Below are 23106 nucleotides of genomic sequence, written 5' to 3' on the forward strand. Positions count from 1 at the left end.
GAGAGTAGGGCTAGGAACATGGCTCTAATACCACATGAAAGATCATAGTGGTAGGGAGAGAAGCAAGCTAGCACTAGGAATGGAAAGGAAAGATAACAAGCATAATGGAAATGAAATGGAAAGAAAATGAAAGCAATGGACAAGTACTCACATGATACCAAAGAAATTGATGTTGACTGATATAATAGAAAATAGACAAGTACAACACCATATAGTGTGCCACTAGACTCTAGAAAGTCACAATGTCTATGGGATATCTCCCAATATGACATGTGGCATGTCTAGGACTCACTAGACTATAAAACCACACCTAGACCACCTAGAACACCCATTTTAGACTCACTTTGGCTTCATATTCCAACAGACACCAACAAAGTAGCGGAACCTAAATAGATCTTGATGCACTAAGATCAAGAAACTCATCGTGGTTGAGCTTACAGTTGATATTTGCTTATGTTCCATCTAGTATTCTATGTTCCATCCCCGGCGACCTTTTCCTCCAAGTCAACCATTTGCACCACATTATGAGTTGCATGTCATCATTATATTTGGACAAAAACTTAATCACAACAATGCATTTTGAGCTGCATATTTTGTCCACGGCTGCCTTTTCCTCCAAATCAACCATTTGTACACGGATTACAAGCTGCATCATCATTATATTTGGAAGAAAACAGAATCACCACCAACACATGGCGAGTCTGTTTGGAGCCATTCGGCTTGTAAAAACTCTAGCTTCCCCTCATCCTTTAATTCTTCCTATCCTTGATTACCACGAGACTTGGAAAGTTTGTATCCTGAACTGGTATAAGATCCTCTTGGAAGTTCGGGAGGATGGATGAAAATCTAAATGCCTATTAAGTCTCTTCAAGAGGCATTGTGTGTCCTTGAATTTTTTGACAGCAGAGGATAAGCGGATTAAGGTAACACATGTTTTCATGGAGGGGCTTGCCAAAGTTTGGTTTGAGTATCAACCTAAGGAGATTAAGCAAAGTTGGTCATTGCTGACTGCAGCATTGGTGGAGGATTGTTGGCTAGAAAGAAGACCCCGTGTGTGTGTGTTACCTACAGGTGGCTAAGTTAATGCAGGAGGCAAGAGAGACAATGCATCGATATGTGGATTGAGTGGCTATTCTTATGGAGAGCCTTAAGGAAATCCAGACTGACAATGAAGGTTGTGCCTTAGGAATAGCTCAGTGTGTGCTAAGTCAAATGATCAATGGTGGAAGATGCCCGCTATCATGGAGTATTGCTGAGAAGTTTGACAGGATTTCTAAAGATCATGCATTTAAGCCTATTCCCCCCACCCCCTCTATATTGGAAGCTATGCTACTGGAATTTGGGCCTGTCATGGCACATCCTCTTCTCCCCCACTCTATTCCCATTCCACATAGTGCTGACACTCTAGCCAGGATCTTAACTTGGGGCATTACCACTCAGAGTGCTCTGATTCTCCGCATGTGCAGTCCTTCGAGAAATCTGACACACTAAAATCACACCTTGACATTTAAATAATTTTCGGCCTTTCCAAGGACTTAAGTGTTGACCAATCGATCCAAGGCCATGCTACATTCTAATTTAACATCAGGCATCTATGATCTGCACTAAAGGCTTGTCTCCAAGTCTAACCATGCTGGAAGAGCCAAATGAAAATAGGTATCTGACTAGATCTCCAGCGTCATCTCCAAATATGAGTTTGTATGGTAGAGCGATGCCAAAGGTCTCCTAGTGTGGTTTCATGCTGAGTATCCATTGTAGGCTCCAAATCTGGGCTCGTCTAGCATTCCTAAGTATGTGGTCAAAGAAGAAAAGTGTTCTGTTGGGGAGATATTGCATCAATCCATTGCCATACTGCATCAATCCATTGCCACTCTCCTAGGTCCGATGGTGGTGCTCGAGAGGGCATCCACCATAAAGCCATTGACATCATTGGGTTACCCTTGATGGGAGGGGTGAGGATCAATGTACCATTGGTTATCCACTAAAGCCAACCACTCTGTTCGCGTGGAGAATATCATCCTCGATTGGCTCCTCTCTGTCAGCCTGACCGGCGGTCTCCAACCCTCTGCAAGCGTAAATCCACCTTCATTTGCAACATATTGGTCTTTGAAAGTAAGGAGATTGTCCCTTTAAAATTTACTTTTTAATTATTTTTTAGTGTTTTCTGTTCAAACAAACAAAAAAACTCGTGAAGACATATAGCAACATAGATAAGCTTACAAGCAAGTGCTGGTGTGAGCTATATCTCAAATTGAATAATTGACTAAAAGTTTATTCACAAGGAGTTGTTTTTGGCCAAATTATACATACCTTTCCATAATGTGGATCGATTTTGAGAGCTTCTGTGCAGTCATTATATGCTTCTTCAAACCTATGCATCTGCTTGATAGGATTTTAAAAAAGAAAAATGTTACACAAATTTGCAGTGTTTTACATTTTTGAATATAACAAAGTGTACAACTGTCATGAGCAAGGCTCATCTGAAAGCAATACTTTCAAGTATACAGCAGCCCTATTGGCATAGACTGCAGCAGATCCTCTGTAGAGTTGAATGGCTTGAGTGTAAGCCTGCACACTAGCATTGTACTCCTTTGCCTACAGTATAACAAAAAGGTGATCAGAAGAAATCTGTGAGTGTGTGTACTGTGCGTGTGCATGTGCGTGTTGGGAGCGGGGGTTTGTTTGTACATGCAAAAGGAGCGTGTCTATGTTTAACAATGGCAAACAGCCAGGTACTTTGTGCATTTGGTACTGTTGTTTATGGCAGGATGACCCGAGGGAAACAATGTGGCAGTACCTTGATCGCTCGTGAGATAAAATGGGTGCACATACCACTGAATGAATCTGAAATGCAGAAAAGGATGTCTCATGGTGTGTGTGGAGAAAATAGATTAAGCAAGTGCAAAGCATAAAAAGACTCCTCATGGTGTATGTCAAGAAAATAGATACCCAAGTGCATTCAGCAAGAGTATCAGTCACTGTCAGCCACACTTAAAGTATCAGCTGTATTGAAGGCTTGCTGGGCATGGATGCATGAGAACCCAAATTTGTTTGAAATAACATGCAGCATGAGAGATGCCAGGCTGACTCCAGCATAAATGACATATTTCCGTATAGTGTCAGAAAAGTTCCCTAGCACTGATGATAAGGTGCCATTGCAACTCCAAAATGCCCACTAGATACTTGTCCCTCATGTGGATGATCCCATCTTTGAGACAACCTTGGTTTGGCCTCAAACACTTGCCTCGTGCCATCCTTCTTTAGGATGGCTGTTGCATGTCGCCATTTGATTCTCCCTATGAGGTGAAGCTATTTTACTAGTTGAGATACAATCAAAGGATAGATGTATGTATACAGCCTCACTCAACTATATGGATGCAGCAGTCTTCATGACTGGGGTTTTGGTGGCTTGGCTCTCTCTTTCCAGGGGCCACAGGCTTTCTATGAGAAGCATGACTCTTTCTGGGCTCTTTCAGTTTGACAACATTCAGTTGAGTCTCTAGATGATGTTACCAGCCTTCCTTACAAACCTGCACATGCCATGGTGGATATTTCTTGGGAGATTCTGGCAAGCGTTTCAGCGTGGCATATTTGGAGATCTAGATGCATACAGGCCTTGGAGGGCTCTGGAATCCACCCTTCACACACATTGGGGTACACGTACTGTACCCACCTGAGGACAGTTTCCCTTAGGGAGAGGAGTGGCTCCCCATTTTTCTTGACGTCCACCACATGGTTGGCAAGGCATTTCCAGCCTCAACCTTGGTGCTTTTCTCGCACTCTATAATAAGCATGTTTTTTGCCCATTCAGGGAGGGTGTCTTGCTTTCCATGCCTTGCATGATGTATTTCTTCCATGAGCTTTGCTCTTGGGGTTTCTTTCATACTTGGTAGAAGTCTCTTCATTGAAAAAAAAGTATATATATGGATGCAGCAATTAATAGATATGGCAAGTCACTTGTGGAGCCGGATCCACACTTCAACTGATTATCAACAACATAATGGAGAGAAGGACATTATGAGAAATATACACTTCTTTCCCCATGGAGAGTTCAATGTAGTGGATCTTCCACCTTTGTCTCACCATTCAACCACAAGAATCCAATCAATAAGGCCTAGCTTTGCGCATATCTATCGGAAACTTCCTTGGACCCCAACCTCCCAAAGACCTATGCCCAATTTCCTTTCCATCATGACCTAGACAACCCATACAATGCCGATCTATGCCAACCAATGGTCGCACTAGAAAATAACAAGCCGAAATGGTGGTTGTTGAAGACTCTAGTATATACCAGAGTACACGGCTACATGGCATTGCTCAATGGTGGGGGATGGGGATACAACACTCATTGGCTATGGAACATTGATTTTGGAGCTAAGATATACCCATGGATTGGTTATCTATAATTGCATGGAGAGGACGAAAGGATAGTTCCATTCAAAGATTAGAGAAGCTAGATTTCTTCCTCTTGGAGATGGTGACACACAAAGAGCACCTACTGAGGTCATGCATTATGTCCAAGATTGGATCTTACACAGAATTTCACAACCACTTTTTGTCAAGAGGAGGATGAGGATGAGGACAAGGACAAAACAAGGTAAGATCGTTGACTTGGGCGAGTAAATCACCTAGTTGGACCATGATAAGTGCTACATCAACTATCATATAGGTCATGGAGATCTCTATTCTCGTAGGATCATTGTATAGAGGTGTAGTGTTATGAGGCCTCTCTTGAAAGGCAATGAAGGTGAGTGCCACATGGTATAAGAGAAACTATCCAACACGATTGTCAATGATGGCTTTTGGAGTAGTCTCTTGTGAGCCTAGATCCAGAAATTTTTGGGCAATCTTGCTAGGGAGGGGTTGTTCCTTCTTCTACAGATGTAGGCACACTTGTAGTATGGTAGCTCTTGCTTTTACTATCCTAATTCCCAACCTACATGAGGGAGTATCTCATGCTTTCCAATGCTCTACAAGTTACCATTGTCAAATTGCATGTTACTCCTTGCCTCGCGCTACTTCCCCTCCAAACGTTACTAACACCTCTCTCTAAAATTTAAGAGTTTTCGAGTCTCATATCTTATAGGCATGTGCGCCTCTTATGCCTCGTACCTCTATGATGTTGGCAGCAGTCTCCCAAACACTATCCTCCATAAATTCAGAGGCCTTCACTTTGGGTGGCCTCATGGATCTCTTGAAGCATGACTCTCTCCCTACTCACTAGGTAACTAGGGGATAAAAGTACTTTAAATGCAAATAAAACATTTCGCAAGTACTTACAAGCACACACATTAAATTATTTTCCCAATACTTTACAGTACAATGTAAAGGGCATAGTGAACACATGGTGACCAAGTAAAGTAGTCTACACATTCTGCAATTTACATTGTACCAGCAAATTTCTTGCATTTATACATCAAAGTTGCAATTTACATTGATGTCAGCCACTTGCATTTATACCAGCAAATTTCTAGTATAAATGCAAGGAGGGGTACATAAATTTCCCCTCATCTCCTTTTTTTCCTGTGACAATCCCTTTCATGGTACGACCACTCATTGTACGGTAAAATTCTTTCTCCATGAAGTAAAGACTCTTGTACAAACTAATTTTCAGGCATGGCATGCACATTAAATGGGGACACCAATGCCCATTCTGCCCGATCAACTACTTTCAACCACTTCTGCAGCCATGGCCCGAGGTCACGCGTCAAGAATCTTCTTATCTCTTCGGGAGATTGGTCTTCCATCCTCGAGACTATCACATATGTACCTGGGGGGTTCTCACAACACTTGTACCCCGAGTCATCCACCAATAAGGTGTTTCTACATCGAACTGCATATAAAAATTCCAAAAAATTTTGATATGCTTAAAAAGTGCGAGTTTCCCATTTGGAAATTTGAAATTTGCCACCAAGCAACTCTCCTGTGCCATCCACCCAGCCAACAGCCCTTTGTCAGCTAGGCAACCATTCCCCATACGAATACGGAATAGATGGCTATCGTGCCTCACCCATGAGATGACCTTGAGTGAGTACTACTAATCCCTGTTACGCTCTAGCCGAGGTAGCATGACCTTGGAAGAATCAGTCGACATTTCCCTTAAAGGATCTATCTCTGTAATATATGTGTTTGCGCTTCATGTAAATGATCGGGAGGGATTTAATGTCAAGGTCCTAGGTGAGGGCTGATAGCACCAGACTAGGTAGATCTAAGGCCAAGGGCCTAATGCAAAGGTTGTGCCTAGGGGCAAAGAATTTAATGCATCCCAAGAGAGGGGTGAAATATTGCATTAGGAAGGCCCTATATGGATGACATGTGGCATCTAGATCTATCTAGGGAATTGGAGCTTGCTAAGGCTAGTGAGAGAAGAGAAGGTAATGATTCACGTATGATTTGGAATGAAGATCTCTGTCTGCTCGTTAGCCTTAGCAAGATATGGCTGGGAGATGGTGCTACTCCCGTGATCGAAGTAGAGAACTAGTAGAGAAAGTGTTTGACAATTGGTATCAGAGCCGAGGCTACGAAGTGGAAGGAGAAGGCTTCGTGCGTTTCGTCAAGCATGGAGCGTTGGTGACGAGTCGTCCAATGGTGGCCTACGCAAGCTAGATAGGGGATAAGAAGGCCTTCACATATAGAGTGGAATATAGGTGGTGAGGCGACGGGTTGACCGCGACGGAGCTGCTGACGATGCCCTAATCGATGGCGTCCCCGATTGTCAACGTCAAAAGGCCTGCGGGGTGACCTAGGGGTCCCGTAATGCACTGACGGACAATTGGCCTACGCACCGGTGGGCGCTGGACTACCTTAACGGAAGTCCCATGTGGGCGTTCGACGAATAGGGAGGTTGACGAAGGTTTCGGAATTGTGGTTGGAGTTTGGGCTGTTGGCGCTCCCACGACTACAGCGAGATCAGAAAAGGGGTGTGCCGTGACGACGGACAGCGGGGGATTGGTGACGCAGTGCAGGCTGACAATAGGTCCGTGTTCTAATTCGCTGGCGCACGTACGTGCAGTGATCTGCAACGCCAGTAGCTTGTCTGTAACCAGTGACTGGAGCGACGATCCAGCAACTATTGTGAACGCAGATAGAGCGCAGGAGGGTCCTGCTACTCGTGACCTCCATGCGACAAATTTTTTTGACGAATTACAGATATATTAATTGCATGAACGACGTATTTCAGTCAGAGCCATACATGGTCACGTAAATAATTCGTAGACAGCAGCTTGGAGCGTAGCTGTGACAGAAGTAAAATAAAGGTCTTATTATTCGTGAGCAGGCAGTGCGTGGAGGCTGCAGGATTCGGAGACTCGAATTGCATGGAACCAAAAGGGGGTGTGGCTGTTCGTGGATGACCAGGAAGCTCTCTTCAACCTCCATTAGTTTCATGTTGTTTTTTTCCTCCTTGATTTAGTCTGATGATGCTATATTTTCGTAGACAGGATCTCGTGAATAATTAGCCTGCATGAGGCTTTAATGCTGCAGCAAGGACAGATTATGCTTGAGGATATGCCTGTGTGCTTCAGTCAGAGTAAATTGCAGTAGCTTCCCTAGTATAGGAATACTCTCCGATGCAAGGTGACATCTTGGACAGAGAGGTGAAGCTATTCGTCGTTTAGCCAATTTCACTCCCACTGGGAGAATACCAACAATACATCTCCATAAGAATAGTCTTTGCTTCAATGGCATTTTCAACTTCCATATCATTTGCAATCTTCCTTTCCACCAGGCTAATGATTTGTTCAGATGCCATAAAGAATTAGCATGATGGGCAATCCAAGGAGGAGGTAATATCAATCTATAAGCCTGTATAGATGTCAATGACTGCAAAGGCTTAGAAGAAATGCTTGGACTTGAAGGCTGAAGGTGCCAATCTTGAAGCCTGTCACTGCCATTCAATGTCGGAATCGGAATCAGAGGAAGTAGGAGATCAGCAATAGCTTTCCAAATAGGTCTATGATGCATTGCCAGGTTGTCTTGTCTACATGCTGCTGGAAAAGGGAGAATATTTCCTTGCATATCTACAACGTCATCAATGAACCGGATACCCATTTTCATAAGATTGTAAGCTCTTATGGGTTGTTGAACAGCAAGGGGAGAGGAAAACACAGCACTCCAATGAATACTCTCCAATCTGAGTGAAGATGCTAGAGAAGCAGGATGAGGAGACCATTTGATGTGAGAGAGTACTTGCTTCCAATCCTGAATCAAGGAATTAGAAAATGGACAACCAGGGATTTTACCTTGAAATTTTCCAAGTACTACTTCCGATGGATCTACTATCCAATGTCCATAAGCATGTGTGCGCATCTGACCACACATATTCAAACCACCATGCATTCTGGGTGAGCAAAGCAAGTCCATTTTGAGCAACCGTAAAGCTTTTTTATGAAGCTTGGTTTTCCAAAAAATCTCCATGGCTTGAGACATAAAAGATGTGAGATCTCGAGATGACCAATGTAATAGAGGAAGGTAGAACTGGACATAAGCTAGAACAATAGACTGGACAATTCGAAGCCGTACATGCAGAGGCCAAGTGGAGATCTTCCAATATTCTAATTTGTCCTGAATTTTGTTGAACACCCACAACATTTGTTGCTTATTGCTGATTTTCCAGCCAATAGGATAGCCCAAATGTCTTACTATATTTTCCGGTTGAATAATCTGGCCTGGCCACAGAATAGCAAGCCAATCACAAAGCTTGAGAGGCAAGAGTTTTGATTTCTGAAAATTAATTTTAAGACCAGCTGCCAACCCAAAATCTGAAAGGGTATCCATCAAGAGGCGAATCTCCAATGGACTGTTCTTTAGCATGAAGAATGAATCATCTGCATAGGCCTGCGCTATGAAGGGTCGTGAACCCGAAATCTGAAGCCCCTCTAGCTGTCCAGTATCAACCATGTGATCCATATAAAGAAGCAAAGGATGTGAAGCGATGGCATAAAGCAAGGCACTGAGAGGACATCCTTGTCGAACCGAACGTTCGAGAGTCCAAGACTCAGACAAATGTTTCCCTATAAAGCATTGTGCAGTAGAATTTGAATAAAGCCAATATATGACATTAGATAGCTTTGGCGCAAAACCAAGTTTTTGCATGATTTGAGAGACATAATCCCACTGTACTGTATCAAACGCCTTCGCCACATCCACCTGCATGACCAACACATCTTGATCTGAATATTTAGCATATTCCATTGCGATAAGTGTGTTAGTGATATTGTCATGTATGTGCCATCTTGGAACAAAACCATATTGCCTGGGATAAAGTCCATCATGAAGGATATCCTTTATCCGATGTACCAACATTTTGGCAATCAGTTTGTACATCACCGACATCAAAGTGATTGGCCTCCAGTCATCCATAGTCTCACAAAGAAGCTTTTTGGGCACAAGCTTAACCAGACCATGCTTCCAAGCTGAGGGAAGATGTTGGTGCTGCCATGCTGCATTAATAAACTGCAGAATTGGACCCTTCATTTCTGGCCAAAAGGCTTCAAAAAATTCAACCGTCAGACCATCCCAGCCAGGGGATTTATGTTTACCCAAATGCTTAAGGGCTTCATCCAATTCATCATCTGAAAAAGACATTTCCAGCATTGAGGCTTTTTGCGGGGAGACAATGGGAGAAACAAGCTCAGTAAATCTGTTACGAGCCAATGCGACCTGAGGTGCAGAAGAAGATGGCTAAGAATAAAGGAGCTGAAAATGATCCATACATTGTTTTCTGATTTCCTTACCCTCATGATAGATTGGCTTTGTCTGTGTGCATGTAAGTTCCGAAAAAAAGATTTAGAGGAACAGCCCTTATCTAGCATAGGTTTAACTCTGGCCCTAATCTGCCATTTAGACAGCTTGCGTTTGTCATTGGCATCAATTATAGAGGAAGCACAAGACAGTAAATGCTGCTCAGAATCAGATAGAGATCTTTGATGACTAATCTGTACAAGATACTGCTTGTATGATTTTGCCCACTGGATATGCTGTCTGGTTTCTGCCATGTACCATCTTCCATATTCCTTGATGACATTTTGAATACGATGTATGAAAGAGATCCAAGCAAATTCCAGATCCTCCTGAGCATGGGATAGCAATGGCCTGCAAGTCAGTTTGATCATATGCTGAAATTTTTCGTGAGAAAGATAGAATTGATTAACCTGTAAATTTCTGACTGAAGAGAGCTGCAAGTCATCCAGAGGCATACCAAAAGAAAGGGTGAGCCAAAGTGGAGTGTGATCAGATAATTGTTGTGAATAATCAGTCCACATCTGACATGTATATTCATCATATTGCTGAGCATGAATGAGATAATATCTATCTAGCCTGGCCCAATAATCTGTAAAAGCGTTATGATGATATGTAAATCCCATCACTGAAGGATGAGTTGCTATCCATAAATCTGCAAATCGAAGTGATGATGTCATGTGTTCCCATTGCTGGATTTCAGAGGGCAGCATATGTGATTTATGAGTGGTATTGTGCTTCCAGTGAGGAGAATTGTTGAAATCACCACAAAGTAGAGCATTAGAGGACCAAGGATATTGCTTTATGGAGTTCCACATTTGAGCTCTGGAAGCTGAATTTTGAGAGGCATACAAAGATCCTATTTCAAAAATCTCTCCATTGATCATACATTGGATAATCATCCATCGTCCACCTAGATCATTATATGCTATCCAGGGTTGCAGATCATGTCTGGCTAAAATGCACAGCCCAGAGAATTGTTCCGATCCTAAATAAAATATATCATATCCTGAAAAAAACCCATGCTGTCCAGCAAAAAAATGCTGATTATGCTCTTGGAGACATACAACATCCGGATGAGTTGTATTTATATAATGCCAAAGAAGCCTCCATTTATTCTGGTTGCAGAGGCCCTGTATATTATAGGAAAAACATTTAAGAGAAGCACGCATGAAAATATATACAAGAGAATGATCGGTCCTCCAAAAGAGTGGGAGGCCTCAAGCCTCTGCCATTGGCACAGGGTCTTGCTGACCCTCAGCTTCCAATTCCCTGATAATATCATCTTCTTCACAAAGGGGAAGACCCTTCTTGACTGCATTGACCCAAGCCTTTGAGATGGGGCTGCTTGAAGAGGTAGAAAATTGTCCTGGAGAAGGAGCAGAGGCATCCCAATTACGAGATTGGAGAGGTCTTTGTTTGAGAGGCACCGTCTTCTTTGCAGTCTGCCATCCCTCATGAGATGATGAAATATTTTCTCCTAACTTGCTTTTGCCTTTATCCTTATTTTGAGCTGAATTGGCCTGGCTCCCTGTATGAACTGAAGGCTTTGCTCCTTTAGCTTCAATCTTTTCCACATATGTCTTCTGACCTCCTTTATTAGATGGCAGAGGAATAGCAGCTGGAGGAGGTGGATGAAGGATAGAAGGACACTCCGAAGCAAGATGCCCAAATTTGTGACAAGAAAAACAAGCTCCAGCAAAAATGCCCCATTTTAAGGTGAAATATTTCTTGCCCAAATTAACACCCTCAATCTCAACTGCAATAGAAGAAGGGTCGGTCTATCAGTATCCCATAAGATGCAAAAACGATTTTTATTACCTGTTGGACGAGGGGGACAGATCACTTGTCCCAATGTCATAGCTAAACCTGGAAGCTCTGTTCTCATATAATCTGGAAAATCAACCACTTCAACCCATACGGGGCAATGATGCTTGATGAGGTTCTGATAATCCTTATTAGGGGACCAGGGCATGATATGCACCATCTGGCGACCAAAAAATAAAGGGGACATTTCCAGCATCTTTTGTTTTGTCAAAGCATTCAAAAGATGAACTTCATAAAATCCTCGGGAGGCAAAATAGACTCCTTCTACAAAGCATCCACCTAGGAGAGAATTCACCCATTGTCCCACATCATTAGCAGAGGGAATTTTGCCTGGGAAAGAGATGATAACTGCAGTTTGAGAGAGCTTCTTCAAAGGTTGCACAAGAGATGGCAGCTTCATTTTGTAAGTGAGTTCCGGAGCAGGTAGAATCCATTCCCTTCTGCTTTGTTGAAAATCATCATTCAGCATATCAAACACATAGGAAGCATCTTCAGAAGAAGAAGCTATGGGGGAAGAGGCTTCCCTTAATTGTCTTTTGGGTTCAGGAGAGAGGGCTCTCTTGACATAGAACTTGTTTGATTCTGCCATGGCAGCTAAGGGATTCAACAGATATGAAACAGCAAAGATCGGACTGAGCACCAAAGAAGGGCTGGTGGACTGTACGGAGGTTGACCTGACGCACTATACGGTGGCACAAAGAAAAGACAGAATTGTACGGACAGAAGGAGAGATTGCAAGAAATAAATGTCAAACTGTACGGGACTGCTGACAGGCTGTATGGGAAAGCAGACTGTGCACGGAAGATTCAATCAACTATAAGGGAACTAGTACGGGAACAGTACGGACGAGCTGTACGGGAAAGTAGGGAGAAGATGTACGGAATTTGAGACGGAGGACTGCGCTGAAAAGTACGGACGATATGTACGGTTATTTGAGAAGGGGAACTGCCGGTACAAGCTGACGTAAGATGGAACAGATTCCTTACGGAAGCTTCGTACGGAAATCGTAGGACGACCGTACGGTGGTACGGACAGCAACGCAGATCAGCGCTGACTTCTTTGCGCTTCGCTCACGACCGTCGCCTCTACACGCACACCGCTCAGCTAGCACCTTCGCTCACGATCCTCTCTCACACACCACACACTGTCGCTCACACACACACCACACCAGTCACACACACCGCCCACACACACACACACACACTCACACACCACACACACACACACATACACATACACACACATGTATAGAGAGAGATACATACATACTTTTTTTTGTGAAATCTTTGATTGATTATATTATATCAGTAGCAACCTCAAAATAAGCTGCTACAATTACATCAACTGAAAATTTCAGTATATGCCAAAAAGACCTCATGATCTATGCAGCGGGTCTGCAAGCAATCAAAGAAAGATAGCTGCAGAGAACGCCTAAAAAAGCCAAACAGAGACAAAGTAGGATCACCAAAGACTTTACAATTCCTATGTGTCCATAAAGTCCATAGTGCCCAGTAGCGAACCCAAACGAAGAAAAGATGAAACTCCGGTCTGGATGGATGAAACCCAAATAGCCAGAAGAACTTCCCAAATGGAACAGATGGGAATCTCGCTCGCACGCGCTGTCGAAGCAGATCAAAAAACTCACAAGAGCACGGACAATACCAAAACAAGTGAGGCACAGTCTCCGAAGAAGCAGAACATCTGTGGCAAAGTGTAAGAGCAATGTGTCGATGAGCTAATAGCTGTCCAGATGGAAACACTCCCAAAAAAACTCGCCAAAAGAAAACCTGTTGCCGAAGCGGTACTTTATAGGCCCAAAGTTGCTGTAATCTTTTCCTCCACCACTTGGTTGGGCGATGCATTCGCCAAACAGAACTCTCTCTCAAACCCAAGCTTGAGGCAAAAGGATTTTATACAACGCAGGTACAGCAATCTGAGATAGCCTCAAAGGATGAGAAGAGGACCCTGGAGAAGTCAAAGTCCAATCTTCAAGTCGGTCCTGGAGTTCCAAAGGAGCAATCGGAACAAAAGGCGAAAGCATAGAAGTAATTTGTCGCCACAAAGGACGATAATGACAGCCCAATCCATATGTAGTGGCTGCTAGAGTAAAGGGGAGCACAATAACAGCATCATCTATAACATCAGCAACCGAGGTGATGCCTTTAAACGAGACAAAGTAGGAACGTCGAGGTTCCTGTAAAGCCAAGGGAGGCTGAAAGACTTTCGACCAGTGAATGCTTTCAGCTCTCAAAGAATTCCCAAGCAAAGATTGCCGTCCATTCCATTCCAGATGAGAAAGAACATGCTTCTAGTCAAGAAGCAAGCGGGAGACAAAAGGACAGCTAGGCAAAGTCCCATCAGTTCAGCCAAAAAAGAAATCCCAGTGATCGAGTTGCCAATGACCAAATGCAGAAATATTAATATGAGTGACCAGAGTCCTAATCATAAGAGCCCAAGGCTGATCACCTTGCAAAAATTGCAACAACATTTTTCCCCTGTGGGCAAGAACATGCACATGAATATCCGTGATGTTCAATCCACCATGCATCTTAGGAGAACAAATGTGATGCATCGAAAGCAGCTTGAGACTTTTTCTGCCGTGTTTGGATCGCCAAAAGATTTCCATAAAGACAGACATGAAAGATGTAAGATCTGCCTTAGTGAACATGATCAATGGCAAGTAAAATTTAATATATGCCACATGGATGGACTGCACTACTCGAAGACGAACGTGCAAAGGCCAGGTTGCCAGTTTCCAATACTCAAGCTTTTTCCGAAGCTTAGCCAAAACCCAATCAGTTTGTTGTCGGCAAGTGAGTTCCCACCCCAAAGGATAACCAAGATGACGAACAAACTGAGTGGGTGGAATGATATCCCCGGGCCATAATAGACTATGCCAATCTTTGGAATGCAAAGGGAGCAGCTTAGACTTCTGAAAATTAACATGAAGACCAGCTGCCAAACCATAAACAGAGAGGGCTTGCATCAAGGTACCAAGATCATGGGGTGTATTCTTCGGGGTAAAGAAACAATCATCAGCATAAGCTTGAGCAACCATGCTGCGATTAGCATCCAATTCCAAGCCATGAAGTGATCCTGTAGCCACAAGATAATCAATATATTGCAGCATAGGATGAGTAGCAATGGCATACAGTAAAGCACTGAGAGGGCATCCCTGGCAGACCGAACAACGAAGAGTCCACTCATCAGAGATATCACCGGAAAAGAATGCAAGCCGCATTGCTATCTCTGTAAAGCCAGTAAATAACCTGCTGCATTTTTTGTCCAAACCCCAAAGCTCACATAGTTTGCGAGATGAAATCCCATTGAACTGTGTCAAAGGCTTTTGCAATATCTACCTGCAAGAGTAGAACATCCTGCTGCGTGTAGTTGGCATATTCAATCCCAATATAAGCATTGGCAATGTTATCTGTGATATGGCAACGTGGAACAAAGCCATATTGGGAGGGATGCAACCCATCATGCAAATAACCTTTAATACGATCAACCACCATTTTGGCAATGATCTTGTAAATGACTGGCATGAGCGTGATTGGCCTCCAATCACCAAGTGAATCACATAGCTTCTTTTTTGGAAATTAGCTTGAGAAGACCCTTTTTCCATGACACATGCATCTGCTGATTTTGCCATGCTGTATTTACCATTTGCAGCAAGGTGAATTTAAGAAGATCCCAGAATGCATGAAAAAATTCAACAGTGAGACCATCCCATCCTGGAGATTTCCATCTACCACAGGATCTCAGTGCATTAGACAATTCCCTTTCAGTGAAGGGATGTTCAAGTTCCAAAGCCTGAGCATCAGACAGAATGCATACTTACGCATATATGTAAGTATGCAAGTATGTGAGTATGAATATGTATGTATGTAGATGTATATCCTATATATGTATATGTGCTCTCTCTTTCTCTAAGAAAGTCTATTAACGTCCACTAGAGACCCAAAGGTCTATGGGACAGCAAGAAACCCTCTCGTACATCTGCTTTAGGGAGGGCACATGGCAGCTCCCAAGGAGTGCAAAAAGCAACCCTCATTATTTTAGAGTGCCTACATAATAGTCTGAAAGAGTAAACAGCCATACATCAGTTTAAGATTGAGAGTCTTTTGGTTTTGATTTAAACTCTCTAATTAGGGCTACGCCTTCACCGTAAACTGCCCTTTTTGGCAGCCTTGACTTTAGCTAATTCAGTTGCCTTATTCTTGTTGAGTTGAGCTTGTGTAAGCTCCTCTGCTATCCATACTTTGGTACCCTTCAGCTTGTAAGATTGTCGAAGAAGCTTGATCCGCATATCTTTCGACTTCAGTGTAAGGATTGCATGACCTTTATAGTGCATAATAGAAGTTGGCCTGGAGTCTTCATCATCCTGCTCATCATCATCCACGCATTCAATGTTGGGCAAGCTTGCTTTGATCTTTGTCAATATTTCATTATATGTGTCCTCTTTGTACCAATCTTCTCAGAGTCCCCCTATTCTAATCTTTAACGCATTATCACTTCTAGCTTCGTGTTCTTTGATCTCTGCTTAAATATCAGACTTACTTGCTTTGGTGTCCACTTCCACAATCACTTCCTTCTTAGCAGTTTGTACTTCAATGTGAACAAGATCTTTGACTATAGAGACTAGATGTCGGGTAGGGGGGGAATCCTTACAAGATTTTACAGCCTCATCAATTATTGCCTGCTTACCAGGCCCTTCCATAATGTGAAGTCGAGCCTTTACTTCTGCCAGTTCCAATCGTAGCGAGGCACGCTTTTTTTTGGGGTAAAAGAGCCTATCATTTTCATAGCTGTCTCAAAATGAAACAGCTACTACTCATAAACTAGAGGAAGGTAAGAAAAGATATTCATAGGTGCTCCAGCGAAGAGCAGCTAGTACAACAAAAATAAAAGCAATGAAATAACACTTCTAGCTAGGCCGAAGGAAGATTTCCCATGGAATGCATGTCCTGAATGGAGCGATGCAGGGAGGAACGGAAGAAGGGATAAATATATCCAGAGGAGGAGTATCCATACATCTGAGAGTTACGGGCATGATATAAAGCCAATAGTGCTGAACAATGACACCAACTAAAGAACTGAACATAGTCCGATGCAAAGGCATATCTCCCAAATAATCGAAACTGCCTGTCAAAAGAGATGCTAGGAAATTGAGCATGAAAATAAGTCCCCAATCTAGGAAGAACATGACGGGCAACCAGGCAAGTCCAAAGTAGATGTGGGACTATCTCCCTCGGATGTGAACAAGATGGGCAAGCCGAGGAAGCTATGCACCTGGCAGCTAGCACCCACCAAACAACACCGTAAGAAAAAAGCACTTTTTTTCTCGTGAAATTTTCTATGCTTTATATTACACAGTAGCTTCCCCTAAATGGGGAGCTCAAGAGTACATCAGTAGAAGATCTCACTATATGACAAGTATACATTGTAGTTTATGTAATGAGTTTGCAGACAATCAAAGAAAGATTGCTGTAGAGAGCGTTGTGAAAAAGGGAAAGTGGAAAAAGTAGGATCACCAAAGACTATGATTTCTATCCTTCCATAGAGTCTAGAGTGCCCAGTAACGAAACCAAGTGAAGAGAACACACTTTTTTTTTGGTGAAATCTTTGACTGATTATATTTGATTAGTAGCAACCTAAAAATAAGCTGCTACAATTACATCAACTGAAAATTTCAGTATATGCCAAAAAGACCTCATGATCTATGCAGCAGGTCTGCAAGCAATCAAAGAAAGATTGCTATAGAGAACGCCTAAAAAAGCCAAACAAAGATAAAGTAGGATCACCAAAGACTTTACAATTCCTATATGTCTATAAAGTCCATAGTGCCCAATAGCGAACCCAAACGAAGAAAAGATGAAACTCCGGTCTGGATGGATGAAACCCAAATAGCCAGAAGAACTTCCCAAACGGAACAGATGGGAATCTTGCTCACAGGCGCTGTCGAAGCAGATTAAAAAACTCACGAGAGCACGGACAATGCCAAAACAAGTGAGGCAGAGTCTCCAAAGAAGCAGAACATCTATGGCAAAGTGCAAGAGCAATGTGTCAATGAGCTAATAGCTGTCCAAATGGAAACACTCCTAAAAGAACTCACCAAAAGAAAACATGTTGCCGAAGCGGTACTTTATAGGACCAAAGTTGTTGTAATCTTTTCCTCCACCACTTGGCTGGGCAATGCATTCGCCAAACAAAAGTGAAGAGAACACACACACTTTTTTTAGTAATATTCAGTGCTGTATTTATATGCTCATAAATTTACAAGATGGGAAGTCTCCAGAAATGGAGAGTATCCCAAAGATCAGAAACATAAAAAGAAAAGCTCTATGCAAGAAGCATCTATATCACCCTCATGGCAGGCATCATATAAGGATTGCCGCAATGAGGCTCGGAAAGATTCATATGACTTGTGAATCTGCTGACCCAAGTATGCCAAATTGTGCTCACTCCAGATTGTCCAAAGAGCCCAATATCTCACCCAAGAGAGAAATAGTGAGTATTGAGACAAAGACCTCATAAATCTGCCAAATAGCCAAAAATGTTTCCCAAATTTGAGACTCGGGAAACGGAGCCGAAGATGATCTGAAATTCTCCCGAGGAGGTTCCGAGAACACGGGCAGTGCCAAAGGAAATGAGGGACAGTCTCTGAAGGAGCCTGACATCTTAAACATGTGGAAGGTGCAATGCAACGTTTGGCAAGTGTGACTCCCACTGACAATGTGCCTGTCATGCATCTCCACACACACACACACACACACTTTACTTTTTTTTTTGGGTGAAAGCACTATTCTATGTATTGGTTAAAAGTTAAGGTACAAAGGTGTGAGACTCAGTGCAAGACACTATTATATATAGAGAGACGCACGCACATACACCACTTCTACTTTTTTTGGGTTGAAAGCACTATTTTATTTATTGGTTAACAGTTAAGGTACAAAGGTGTGAGACTCAGTGCAAGAAACTACTCAAAAACAGTGATAGAACACCTAGGACGAGCTTGCCAAAACCATGGCAATCTTGGAGAGACAAAAGAAGGGATCTCCTAAAGTAATTAAAGAAAGAGAAATCAAAAGCATGAAAGATAACATGATTCCGGGCTGTATAGATGGTCCACAAGCCCAGAATCTTGTCCAAGTACGGAAGGGTGTATAATGTGGTGGTAGAAACGTGGGAAACAGCCGGACGTCCGATCGAATCTTTGACCTGAAAATCTGATGTGTAAATATGTCAAGAAATTGTGGAGGAACTGACGAGCAGAGGGGAAAAACTATAGCATGTGGGGAACCGTTTCTTGTGTTGGAGAGCATCTTCTACAATCTGGTGATGTGATGCACCCACGGGCTAAGAAAACCCCGACAGGCAATGCTCCTACATTATATCTCTAGAGAAAGACCTTTTGCTTAAGAGGAAGATTATTTTTTCGAAATACATGAGCACATCACGCGACCACCTTTCAAGCTTGTTTAGATGCCATAAGTGATTGCCATGTTATTGAACCCATTGGGGGGACAATAGCCGGCGATATGCTTTTGTAGTAGAAGAAAGGAAAGGCATAGGAAAAGGACATAGTTGAGGCCTCCCTGGCACAAATGACCAATCATCTTGTCTCTCTTCACTTTGAAGATAGGCATAGGCTGTAATGGGGCAAGCAATTCTACCATTGTATTCCAATTATGCTTGTGATGCATACCCAATTCATGTCATTGCCTGGCTTCAGGGAAGGAGAGTAGCATGCCATACATATCAACCGATCATCAGAGCTACGCCGACCACGTGCATCAAGGAAATAAGGTTTGCGAGGCTCTTGAAACACCCTGCTCCAATGAATGTTTTGAGGTGCAAGGAATTACTGATTGGTTGATGTCTCCCATGCCAATGAAGGTATTCTAGAATAACTCGCCGACTCTGAATCAGCTTAGTGACATACAGGCAACCTAAACCTTACAAAAACTTTTATGTATAAGAAAAATAGACCAATGCCCAAAGGCTTTGGTTTGAACTTTGTATGACTGTCACCAAGTAATGGTCCAAGGTTGTCGTTGAAGTAGGAATTCCAATATAAGGGTGCTTTTTTGAGAAATGAGACGTCAAGTATGTTGAGTCTGCCATGCATCGTTGGAGTGCAAATCAGTTCCTTTTTTAGGAGACGAACACGTTTTTGATTCGTACTCGTACGCCATAGATATACTAAGGCCTTTGAAATGTACACATCCAAGTCTGATTTTGTCCAAGGCAATAATGGCAAGTGAAATAGTCAGGAAAAAAAGAGAACAGAGGTTAAAGAGCGCAAAGATGACAACAGAAATAGGCGACAAAGCACAGCTGGAAGAAAGCCACTCTCTCCGTCCCTCCCTCCCTCTCTCTCTCTCTCTCTCTCTCTCTCTCTCTCTCTCTCTCTCTCTCTCTCTCTACATATATAGATATATAAAATATATAATTTATAACTAATAATCCTTATGTATATAACCCTCTCTCTCTCTCTCTCTCTCTCTCTCTCTCTCTCTCTCTCTCATATAAGATTATATTAAATAATATCAATAGGTAATACTTTACACACACGCACGCACGCGCACGCAGACATATACTCCTCTCTCTCTAGAGATAGGTTGTGACAGCAGGAAGGTCTCACTGAAGTCTGCACACACGGTGAGGAAGCTCCAGGGGCGTGAAACCAAACTGCGCCAGTGCTGAGAAAGCAAAAATGCAGCGAGACCCAAACCAACGACCTTGAAGACAGGTCATAGCAACAGAAAAGGCCTTTGAAGAGGCCGCCAAGGAGAGCAGAAGACATCTGAGGTGTGACGAAATTCCTAACCAAGGTCGTTGCAGAGGGAGCAAACCCTAGAAAGCAGCAAGAAGGAGGCAGGCCATAGCTCCTGCTCCACGCTCTCTCTCACCTCCACACACGCGTGCGTGCACACACACATATTGTCACCAAATGTCACCATTTTGTAATTATTCCCAAGCAATAAAGGAGGATTCTTTTATTGCGTTGACTATGGTCAAAGGGTTGGACTTTGGTCAAAGAGTCAAAAGCTTTTATTTGACCTTGGTCAATGCATTGACTAATGGTCAAAGAGACTTGGCCACAGCAAGAGACTTGACTTCAGTCAAAGAAGGTTGACTATGGTCAACTAGAGAACCACCAAGATGACTTCGATCAAAGAGCCCTGACTACCGACAAGGAGACTTGACTATGGTCAAGGGGTTGACCCCAGTTAACAAAGTATCCTTTTTATTTATGCATGGTTGGATGGCGGGGATGCCCACGTAGACTAGGATTAGTCCAAGTACTTATTTTGCATACGAAAGGCTAACAATTAGTGGGTGCCATCATCCATGGTTGTGTGCTACATTAATTGTTGCAAGTACAAAAGAGGGGTTACTTGTCCTATTTTTAAGGGCCTCCCGTTGCTTACAAAGAGGAGTTCACCTTTGGTGTGTGTGACCACAAGCTTGAGAAGCCACATAGCTGCCAACTCATGGCACTTCGAGAATCTAATAGATTTTGAAAAGAAGGGACAGGAAGTGGAGTTTGCTAAATTGGGCACCCAACTGTTCCTCACGTTTGTAAAAAGAACTCGGAGTACATTCTGCGAGAGAGATGGTCCGAGCAGATTTGTACCGATTCTGATTTCTGAAGCAATAAATACCTTCCAAGGGGGAGGGGGGTCCAGCTTGTTGGTTCTAGGCGCTAATGGATGTCGGGTGTGTTTTGGGATAGATTCTCTACTGCCTACGTATGAAATAGCATGCGATTTGAATACTCTGTTCAATTTTTATTTCACTTACTCCGCTTCAAACTGACGCCGTATGAAGCTACCATATTGCACATATATATAGATACAATATATATATGTCGATATATATGTATGAACACATGTACACACTATGTGCATGCGAGCACACAAAAGGACATTGGGACGACAAGACTAATTGCTAATTGTCTTGATGATCTACAAAAAAAGGTCAAATTTAACTCAATCATAAGGATAAGAAAAAATTCGTGTGATTAAATATAGAGACGAATTTACAGAGCTTCGTATGGCGTAACAAGACACCTTGAAGAGATCGTTTCCCTTTTCTCGCTGTCGATTAGCAAGCCATTCTCTTTCTATCAAAGGTCTATCTGGTGGATCAACTTCCTTCCTAGGGACACAAATAATTCTATCCAGTTTTATCATATAAACCATGTAAAAATACGTAAATTTATAACCATTTTCAAAAACTCATGGTAGATTCTTTTACATTGCAAACATCCACGGTAATGAGCTTACAAATAAGTTGCAAAATCAAGATTTGTTTTGAAAACTTATATAGTCCATTATCCAACAACTTTTGCAATGTTGCAAACAGAGGGTGTGTTCAAACCCATGTAATGTTGCAAACAGAGGGTGTGTGGTGTGACGTGAGGATACAAAACTAAAGAATATATGTGAAAGAATGTAGTGCAAGGTCAAGGGTGAAAACAACGTGGGCACAAATGTTGAAAACACGTGTAAAGTGTGGGTTCCCTTGACACAGTTTGCCTTTGTGAGATAGAACACAATGCAAGAAACTAAAACACATAACCGGAACGGAAAAATGACATTGTATACAAGTGATCCAACTAAAAGCTATTTGAGATCTAGAGGAAGCCTTGACCACAATCTACTTGCTCACTCTAAATATTGAATGTGGTGAAATCCAACTTGCCATAGTCGCACCAAGCTGAAACCGTATTGCAACCACACAGCCACTCTAGCATCACATCACACAAACACAATACCACCCATCCATAGCACAACACGATGTCACTTGGGCAATTACCAGTATAATTATACATTGGCTATACAATATGCCTATTAGCTATGTAGTAATTTTCCGTATATAGATTCTGTTGGACCTAAACACACATCCTTGAGAATCCTTGCATACCATATGAATCGTATGCATTCTACAAAAATGATTGCCCATACAACATCCAATGCGATATCCAAGACTCAAAAGTCGTGATATGAGACCCGCCTTTGGTTTAGAATTGAAGGACGTCAAGAAAGCAACGATACCCTATGTTTTTTATGTCTTACCTCCTTTATGAGAGCTTTGAGGGTGAAGGTGTGATCTAGTGTGGATCAATCTCATCTAAAAGTTGCATTGCCAGTCACTCACATGCCTATATGCTTGATATACTATGTTGAACGTAAACCTTGGATATTTAATGGCTGACATATATATGGAGTCATGGTATTTAGTAGTCTATGAAGTTGGAAAGCCTTTGTAGAGGCCTTGCTGAAGAATTTGTCCAACATTGGAGCAAGTATGTCCTCCTAGACATTGAAAAATGGGAAACTCCTATTAATTAGTTGTGGAGAAAAGAAGAGGGTTGCTTGAAGGCCTTAATGATCCTTGGACTGTGGCCGTCTTGCAACTTCTTGATGGCTTCGTTCAAGGGGGCTATGGTGAAGAGTGTGGAGCTAGTGGAGGCTCTCCAAGTTAGGTATGGGCTAGTTGAAGTCATCATAGAGAGTGTAGGCATAGGCA

At 42.6% G+C, this 23106-nt stretch overlaps 1 protein-coding gene across 7 annotated transcripts in view; it reads right to left on the bottom strand.

Annotated features, from left to right (window-relative positions):
- Window positions 1-23106, bottom strand: part of LOC147903062 (uncharacterized) — a 116589-nt gene that overhangs the window by 63421 nt on the left and 30062 nt on the right. For all 7 annotated transcript variants that reach the window (XM_087374154.1, XM_087374150.1, XM_087374152.1 and 4 more), the window contains 3 exons: window positions 21645-21732; window positions 2494-2595; window positions 2311-2379 (listed from right to left, as the gene is read on the bottom strand). In XM_087374154.1, the coding sequence (XP_087230280.1) occupies window positions 2311-2379; window positions 2494-2595; window positions 21645-21732 (259 nt within the window). The remainder of the gene's footprint in view (window positions 1-2310; window positions 2380-2493; window positions 2596-21644; window positions 21733-23106) is intronic.

The sequence above is a fragment of the Dipteris shenzhenensis genome, chromosome 4, assembly GCF_047967505.1.
Source record: "Dipteris shenzhenensis isolate YYH24624 ecotype China chromosome 4, Dip_SZ_1.0, whole genome shotgun sequence".
Taxonomy (NCBI): domain Eukaryota; kingdom Viridiplantae; phylum Streptophyta; class Polypodiopsida; order Gleicheniales; family Dipteridaceae; genus Dipteris; species Dipteris shenzhenensis.